The sequence below is a fragment of the Cynoglossus semilaevis genome, chromosome 10, assembly GCF_000523025.1.
Source record: "Cynoglossus semilaevis isolate Cse_v1.0 chromosome 10, Cse_v1.0, whole genome shotgun sequence".
In the NCBI taxonomy this organism is placed as follows: domain Eukaryota; kingdom Metazoa; phylum Chordata; class Actinopteri; order Pleuronectiformes; family Cynoglossidae; genus Cynoglossus; species Cynoglossus semilaevis.
Genome location: NC_024316.1, coordinates 18157837 through 18166830, shown reverse-complemented (window position 1 = coordinate 18166830; position 8994 = coordinate 18157837). Strand labels below are relative to the sequence as shown.

The following is an 8994-nucleotide window of genomic DNA, read 5'->3' as shown; positions in this document are numbered from 1 at the left end:
AGAAAACAGTGTGTTGCTGGCGATGCACGGCCGTAATAATCCAGAAAAAGCAGCTTCAGCAGCTCCGCCTCTGCTCTGACGCTCAGGCACGCAGGCCCTCTGACGGATGACTCATGGATCCTGGCTTCTGAGGCGAGGCTGCTGATTGGCTGTGGGCTGGCTATGACCCAGGGAGGCAGAGATGAGGTGTTGGCACACACTCACACAGCTCCAGGGAAGGACTACAGAGTCATGTATTACTACCAGGCTACAACATCCAACAGAAGGTTCAAGTCCACAAGTGAACGGACTCACTGGTAGTACCAATAAAACTCCTCTGGCCCATAGGTGGCGGTAATGCACCTAAAGTTCATTTGCCGAGTTGCACAGGAAACATCACGAAGCAAAACTTCACCTCCACAGTATCACCTCACTGCAAAACATGTGGTTGTGAGTACAGGCACCAGAGCTAACGCTAGCTGCAACAAAATTGGTTCAGCCACCTGAGCTAACATTAGCTACTATAGGCCTGGTACAGACACCAGCGCTAACGTTAGCTACAACAGAAAACACACAGATGCAAAAACCATGAGACCTTGAGCGATTAGATGTCGTTTTTCTTTTAAAGAAAATACATGACTAGCAAAAGAAAAGAAGAAACAAAAGAAGCAGCTTTGGGTTCCATAAATCAGAGCAGCTGGTTCAGTTAGCCGTAGCCGTAGCCGTAGCCGTAGCCGTAGCCGTAGCTCTGAGGCCTGTCTGGGTAATTTTCCCAGCAGTGTGGTGAGAAAACAAACTGCAGTGGAGAAAACACAGCCACACCATGCTGCGTCGTACACAGGACGACTGACAGTGGCACAGTGTGTCCAACCGTCAGCCTCACCGTCGTTAGGATGTTCCATAAAAAAAAAGCTTTTTGGATTTGAAGGAGAAAACAGAGCTGAGAGGAGAAGGCGAATGTTTGGATTTGAAGGAGAAAACAGAGCTCTGATTAATTAGTCTGTGGAAGAGGTTTTTTTTTTACCCCTGCGTTCTTCAGCAGACAACACCCTGAAGCTGTGGTTCACATTTTGTAGATAAGACTTCTGTGGCGCCTCCTAGTGCACATTTATATTATTTTCTTCTAAAAAAAGTCTGTTGAAATTAAGAAATAAAAGGACAAATTGTACCAATATCAAAAAATACAGATATTAAATATGACTATTAAAGATGACTATTAAATATGACGCGCCCCTCACTTTGGGAACCACTGTTAAAACGTGTCATTTATCTTAAATCTAAAAAATCTTAAAAATAGAGCTTAAATTAAAGCACAATAACAGCTGCAGTTTTGTCTTTTTGATAAATCAGAAATATATAAATGAAAAACATTTTGATCTGTTTTTTCTGCTCTGAAGTCCTAAATATAAAGATATATTTTAATTGAATTAAAAAACATACATATAGATGATTGCGCTCCGTTATATAATCCATGACATCCTTCTCTGCTCCTCCCCGACTGGGTCGGTCTACAGCGCGTTGCCACCTGGTGGAGGAGTTTGTGCAGGCACGTGCATGCAGAGGTCATGTGATCTGAGAAGCGTATGATAAACTGTCATGGCGTGTCTCAGTGGACTGACACTCTACTACAGTGATGTAATACATCCTGCTGGTGTCTCCAGCTCTGGCCTGCGGGGGGAGCAGGATCAGCATCACCCCCCCTCAACCCCCCTCTCCCCCCCACCAGGACACAGATACTCCTCACCCAAATTACCTCACCCATATTTATGAAGAACATCTAAGCAGTACTCAGACGCCTGAATGGGAGTAAAATGAGTCGACATGAAGCAGAGACGACGTTAAACAGGCTGCAGCTGTGATTGGTTGATTCCACCGAGTCTCTGTCATTGGAGCTTTTTGACCTCTGAGTGAAACAAGGTCACCAGTTCATCAGAACCAGGAAGGATTGTTTTGATGGAGACAGGAATTGAAATAAAACCAGGAAGGATTGTTTTGATGGAGACAGTAATTGAAATAAAATACACAAAATGTGTTGAGGTTTTTTTTGTTTTGTTTTTTTTACGGTATTTTACTGCAGTAATAAATGAGTAAAAAAATAGGACTTACCCATTGGAGAACTTTTATAAATCCCAGAGGTTGTTTGATTACGGTGAACTGCCCTTGGGCCACCAACTGTTAGAAACACAAACACAAGGAGGTGAAACCAGCATCATGATGATGAAGATGATGATGAAGATTACCACAGTTAGCTGGACCTTACAGCCCACAGGCCTGGCCATCTGCTGGCCTGCCACCCCTCTGTTTGCTACAGCTAATTAAACTGCAGTTTTCAAGTACTAGTACTACCAGAGATCTGACCAGTTGTACATTAAAGGGTTAATAATAATGTTCCATTTGATAACAGATATGTATAAAATATATTTCTGACTTGAAGTTAGCAGTAGCATTCGTGCTAACTAGCAGCCAAAGCCTCAGTGAGGCCAGAATGTTTAGGGTTTGTGTTCTAATGTCGAGTGTGGTTTGGTTAAAAATAGCCACCGTAGTCTTCCCCTCCCCCACTTCCTCTTCCCCCCCTGGTGGACATTAAACCTCTGACTTGTAAATAACAACTATAACGAGGAAAGATGGAACGAAACGAGTTAAACTAACAAGGATTTAAATCAGTATTTTTACCCATTTAAACCATTTAACACTTAAATTAAAAAATTCTCCAGAAGAATTAGTCAGACATTCAGACTTTGGACGACCGATTATAGTTAAAGCACCGAGTGGGACGGTGCGGGAGAGGGGGGGGGGGATCACAGGGTTAGGGTTAAGGTTAATCACAGATGGGGGGGAGGTAGGGTACTGGGTAAACGAGAGACGGTTGAGCTGTTGAGCTGTACACCCCTGAAAACGCTGGAACCAGACTTTACTTTGAAAACAATTTTTGATGAATTAACTACACATTTAAAAACATTTACATGAAAAACATCAAGGCAGGAATGGAGCCCACAACCCTCCAGTCGTAGGCCACCTGGACATGTACTTCAGCGGGCCTACAGAAAACACAGGCAGGGGGCAGCACTAGTACCAAGGGATTCTATAAGTACGTGAGAGAGTCGATACGGAGTGTGGTCCAACTACTGCACCGCGGAACATTAGTGTGTACCACGGCAAACGATCCAATTTTACTTACTTTGTCTTTCTTCAATTCCTGCCGGCGTGTCAGTGCGGTGTTCAACTAAACAGGCCCCGCTTTCCAAATGAGTACATTTTTGTTTTTGTTTTTAAATATGTAAAATATGCGGTTGTTGGTTCCAAATTCTTGCTGTAAGGCAGGAGGGCTGACCGCTCCTCCACCGTGTGGCGCCTGCTCTCTGAGAATACCTCTGTATTTTGGAATTATGGTGAGCAGAGGAATTTTTTTTAAATTTTTTTTTTTTTTGTGCAGGTGAATGCGGCACCGCAAAGACGACGGAGTGTGTGAGTGTGTGTGTGTAGCACGGATGGTGGTTTTTTTGTTTTTTTGTTTTTTCTCATCTTCACTGAAGACACGGCGACGCGTGAATAGATCATAATAAAAATATTAAATAATAAAGAGGCGTATTCTGGGCCGTGACTCCTCCTCCACCTCCTCCTCCACCTCCTGCTGCTGCTGCTCCTCCTGCTGCTCCTCCGCTGATGCTGCTGCCACTGCTGCTGCTGCCTCCTCCCATCATCTGCCTAATGTCACCGCTGCAGCAGTCTGTGGACAGTTTTCAACCGACGACTACACCTTCCTGCTGCAGCATCCGTGGCCCAGCACCATCTGCCCCGTCCGGCCCTTCACACACACACACACACACACACACATGCACATTTCATCTGCGTGCAAACATTTCCGTTTCCACTCCCGATGTCGCGAAGACGATAAAAAAAAAAAAACGAAAAAAAAAAAACCACAACAAAACGGCGACTTTGTTACATATTGACAAAAAAAAAACCCCAAAACCCACAAACAAACAAATCTGCCGCGGCGCACGACGCACAAGACGAATAAAAACGCAACTGACGACAACAGCAGGAGTCAGTTATGATCAAAATAGATGATTAACCCTCCACAGAAAGCTTACCTGGTTCACGACATCCATCTTGGCCGCTTACTCGCAGATAAGAGGATCAGAGGGGCGGAGGGAGGAGGCCGTCACATCAGGAACAGCCCAGGGGAGGAAGACGCCCAGGAGGAAGAGCCGGACTGCGTCACGACCTGCTGTGAGGACGCGTGCGAGGCGTCGTGACGTCTTACACATCCACCGGCCGTCTGTCCAATCACAGCGCAGCTTTATTCTAAGGCAGATGAGATTTGCCTGCAGGGCAGATAAGAGAACAGAGAAGAAGAGGAGAGGAGAGGAGGAGGAGAGGAGGAGAGGAGAGGAGGAGGAGAGGAGGAGAGGAGAGGAGGGGAGGAGAGGGGGAGAGGGGGAGGGGAGGGGAGGAGGAGAGGAGGAGAGGAGGAGAAGAGGAGGAGAGGAGAGGAGGAGAGGAGAGGAGGAGGAGAGGAGAGGAGGAGAGGAGAGGAGGAGGAGAGGAGAGGAGGAGAGGAGAGGAGGAGAAGAGAGGAGGAGAGGAGGAGAGGAGGAGAAGAGGTGAGGTGGAGAGATGTTCAGAGGGGGAGAGGAGGAGAGGAGGAGAGGAGGAGGAGGAGAGGAGGTGAGGAGGAGAGATGTTCAGAGGGGGAGAGAGAAGGTCACGGAGAAAGACTTCTCAGCTGCTGCAGGTCAGGGACCAGGAACCAGGAGTTCATTCTAAACCTGGATGTCTGTGAAAAAAACAAGGAGAGCAGGAGGAGGAGTTAGAGGAGGAGGTGATGAGGAGGGAGACAAACAATACAGCAGCTCTGTGTGTGTGTGTGCAGAGGAACCCAGATGTTTGTCCATTAATGGATGATTATATAACGCAGTACTACAGTACAGTATATATTTACTGCAGTCCTGCACAGCCCCGTCATACTGTAGTACTGCTAAGAAAATCTATCAAACTATCAACAAAAAGAACTCCTATATACTGTAACATGAGGAAATTAAATATGAATATGAAACAAAAAAATACTATTTTATTCTGGTGAGAATAAAACAGGGATTTATTCATTTGATGTGAGCAGGTTTTTAAAGGATTTTTTTTGTCATTTTTTTCCCTATAAAATATATTTTTTCCCCCTGAAGAAACTGCATTAGTTTGTAAAATTGGAAATTTTAGAAACTGCTTCATTTCCAAAAATGAATCATTCTTTGGTTGTTGTTTATATCCAAAAAAACAGTGGAAAAAAAAAACACTAAAAGTTTTGATTAAATCCAAAACAGAATTTTTTTTTTTCATATGAAATGAAAACCTGGTTGTAAAACAGAAATTACAAATAACTTTATTTACTCAAGGAATATTTTTAATGTAAATAAGAAATAAACATTTTCTGGAGACGCTGACGAAGCACGAGTGGACGAGTAATTGACAGAACAAAGTTGTCCGACGCCGGACCCTGACCCGTCTGGACCACCTGTCAGTCACACTTATATACACATTATTTTTCTTTTATACAAAACTGACCTCATATTTTTAAAAACATCTAAAACTAGTGACGGAAATCAGAAAATATTCAGGAAACAGACTCTTTCATCCTGACCTAATTTTCTTTCACAACGTCTTTCAGACTGGTTTGTTCCTAACATGAACAAACAGCTACATGGTTCTTCTATATGTCTCTATATGTACATATAAATATATATATTTAAATATATATATATGTCTGTCATTCGCCGACATCTTCAGCAGATTCTTTCCTTTCCTGATCGTTAAAGGATCATTCCATTTTAAAAATAAAACATCTTTTAGACTTTATTCCGTTTCCCGCTGCGGTCCAGTACCAAATGACCTCCGAACCGGCACCCGGACCAGGGGTTGAGAACCCTTACATTAGATCACCGTAGACCACAGTAAATCAATGTGTTATTTGGCATTTGCAAACATGTCATATCACGTCCTAGAGGCAGGAAAAAAAAAAACAGATTTCCATTTGTGTCAAATCTCGTCACTCGTCTCCACAGAACACGACACGACCCACCACAAAAAAAGGCTTTTTTTTTTTCTTTCTTCTCAGCTGTAATGCACTCTCTCTCACACATGTTCTGTCTGTGGTTGACGTCAGTAGGAAATGACACAGTTCATTTCATCAGCCAGCTCCTCCTCAAAACGTGACATGGAGCGGGCGGCGCCGCGCGCTATCAAGTCGGAGGCGGCGTTCTCGATTTCGTCCAGGCTCATGTGGCAGGCTTCGGCGATCTCTTTCTTGGCAAAGTTCACAAATTTGGGGTCTCTGGCGTAGATGCCGAGACCCTCGGAGATCAAGATCTGGAAGTAGACAAACAGAAATTAGAGACAAGATTTTGCCCAGATTCTGAATTCTCTGTCAACAGGAATTGTGTATTGAAATGTATTTAAGTGACACTTTTCTGCTCTGGTTCATGTGAGAGCTGCAGCAGTTGAAGCTCCGCCCCCCTTAAACTCTCAATCGTTGAATCCAATCCTAACCTAATGACCCCTGTGACCTAAAGATTGTTTGCATGTGTCCAAAGCCAATGAACAAACTGATAAAATAATAATAATAATAATAATATTATATTTGTACAGTAGTTTATGTGAATCCAACGTCCAAAACTTTTGGAACTCAAAGTTGTGTAACTCAACAAACACAGTAAATGTACTAGGACGTCCTGCTGTGCGATCAACGTCCAAAACTTTTGGAACTCAAAGGTGTGTAACTCAAACAGACTCACTGATTCGACCAGACTGTCTGCACTGCCTTTGTTCATGAAGCCCATGTGGGCCGGCGGCACCCTCATGCTGGTGAAGGTCCTCGTCTGGCCGGGGTACCAGGCGGGACGACTTCCTGCCGGGAGACTGGCAGAGCCGTCGCTCCACAGCGGCTGGCTGCTGCCCGTGGCCTCGTCCACCAGGATCATGGGCGTGTAGATGAGCTTCCCCCTGCGCCCTGAGGGGGCGATCACTCCCGGAACAGGAGTGGTGCCAGCTGCTGCCGTGTTGGCCCAGGAGGCGGACGACATGGAGGAGACGCTGCTGGGCCGGGAGTCCAGACTGTGCTGGGCCTGAGACAAGTGACAGAAGAACAAGAACCAAACAGAACGTTTGTCTGTGACAGAGGTCTTCAACATTTTCCGACCCCTGATGAAGTGACGAGGACGGTACCTGCAGACGGGCTCTGGACGGAGATGTGTTTCCACAATAGTTCCCTGGAACAGGGAGATCATCCACACTGCTCTGAGGCCTCAGACACTGGAGGTTAAAAACAGGCTTACGATCTGGAACAGAGAGAACAGAGCGTGAAGAACCTGTTAGAACACGGAGCAACATGTACGAATAAAAAACAACCACTCTCTGAAAATATAAACAGGAATAAATATGACATCATATATATTCTAGTGCTGTCCCAGCTGTCACCAGTGGGGGCAGTGTTACACCCTGGAAAGTTCTCCAATCCACTACAGAGTCACATAGAGAGATACAAACAGTCAAGATGAGCTCCCGTGGGCCATATATAAAAATGCTGCGGGCCGTATTCAGCCCGCGGGCCTTGAGTTTGACGTGTAGTTTAGAGAGAACAGTTGAGAGTCCCCAGGCTGCGTGTTTTTATACTGTGATGACCTGCAAACTCTGCAGAAACAGTCCAAACCAGGACAGAACTCTTGACGTAAAACCAAGAGCAGCACATGGTTCTATGAACGAGTAAATAATTAAAAGAATATGAAGGAAATATTTGTGGTAAAAACACAAGAATTCATCACGACAATACAATCAAGAATCAAAGTAAAGAACCAAAACCCAGACCCTGACAAATCAACTCTGTCCAACACGTCCTCGACCTTTGTGATGGTCTCACCTTGAGGTATGGCAGGAAGGAGCCGCCTCCTGACAAACTGCGATCCACCGTGTTCGCTTCCGTTGTATCCGAAGCTCCTCACGCTGACTCCACTTCCGTTGTAGTCGCTCACCACGCTCTCGTTCCCGTTGGTGCTGACGACGCTGCCGTTTTTGTCGTAGCCAGAGTAGCCGTTCAGGCCGTAGCCGTCGGTGGAGTTGGGGGTGGGGCTGGCGGCGAGGCTGCCTCCGTACATGTTGGTGCTACTGTAACCGTTGCTCATGAAGCCGTTGGAATCGTTGCTGTCGTAAGGTATTTCCCCGAAGCTGCTGGCTGCGTCAAAGCTCTGTCCGTTGTAGCCGGTGTCTGACGGCACGGGTGAGACAGCGTCTGGGTACGGGTAGCTGTCAAGGTCAAAAGTCAGTTTTTTTAATGAAAGCATTCCTATATGGAAATGGACATTTTTAGATTTTATGTTGTGGAATGTAGTCACCTGTCAACTGAAGCCAGGTTCACAGCCTCTCCTTCACTGACATGAACCTGCTCAGTCCTGGTTGGTGCCACAGTCGGTTCTTCACGTACAAGGTCTCCACCTCCTGGAATCTCTACAGGTGCAGGTGGAGGAGGTGGAGGAGGAGGAGGAGGCATGTCACTGAGGGGCTCCACCCTGTTCACCACATCGAAGAGAGATTAAAAGACAGTTAATAAATCGCAGTGTTCTGATTGGATGAGTTTCATATAACATAGACTTTTATGTTGAAGAAAACTAGCAGCATAAGAAATAAATATTTTACTTTTTTAAGTCTTGATTTTATTTCATAAACCTCCCTTTATTTACTGTTTGACACGTCTGTGTTCAGTACTGACGTCATTTCCTGTTGTAGGGCTGTTTACTGTGTGAATAACACTGACTACATTGTTTCAACCATTGTTCCGTACAGTAGAAGTTACCCAAACCTTCCGTGAGGGGGCGCCAGAGCACTTAGTAAAAAAGGGCAGACTATAATCTAGTTTTTTACCCACAAAATAAACAATAACAATAAAACAGAAAATGTTGTTCAGTTTAGCATGACACGTGTGAATTTAGGGCTTTTTTTTTTGGTCCTTGGAGGGAGGTCCAAAATGTT

General features: G+C 45.1%; 2 protein-coding genes across 2 annotated transcripts in view; both read right to left on the bottom strand.

The window, feature by feature from the left end:
• The window catches only part of sypb (synaptophysin b), a 12521-nt gene extending 8288 nt beyond the window's left edge, over nucleotides 1–4233 (bottom strand). The window contains exons 1-2 of the mRNA XM_025059160.1: nucleotides 4074–4233; nucleotides 2086–2151 (exon numbers count right to left, since the gene is read on the bottom strand). Of these exons, the coding sequence (XP_024914928.1) occupies nucleotides 2086–2151; nucleotides 4074–4091 (84 nt within the window). The 5' untranslated portion in view covers nucleotides 4092–4233. The remainder of the gene's footprint in view (nucleotides 1–2085; nucleotides 2152–4073) is intronic.
• Nucleotides 4234–5687: 1454 nt separating this feature from the next.
• cacna1fa (calcium channel, voltage-dependent, L type, alpha 1F subunit a) overlaps nucleotides 5688–8994 on the bottom strand; it is an 18280-nt gene continuing 14973 nt past the window's right edge. Inside the window, exons 37-41 of the mRNA XM_025059159.1 lie at nucleotides 8361–8534; nucleotides 7889–8271; nucleotides 7198–7310; nucleotides 6768–7097; nucleotides 5688–6342 (exon numbers count right to left, since the gene is read on the bottom strand). Coding sequence (XP_024914927.1) covers nucleotides 6136–6342; nucleotides 6768–7097; nucleotides 7198–7310; nucleotides 7889–8271; nucleotides 8361–8534 — 1207 coding nt within the window. The 3' untranslated portion in view covers nucleotides 5688–6135. The remainder of the gene's footprint in view (nucleotides 6343–6767; nucleotides 7098–7197; nucleotides 7311–7888; nucleotides 8272–8360; nucleotides 8535–8994) is intronic.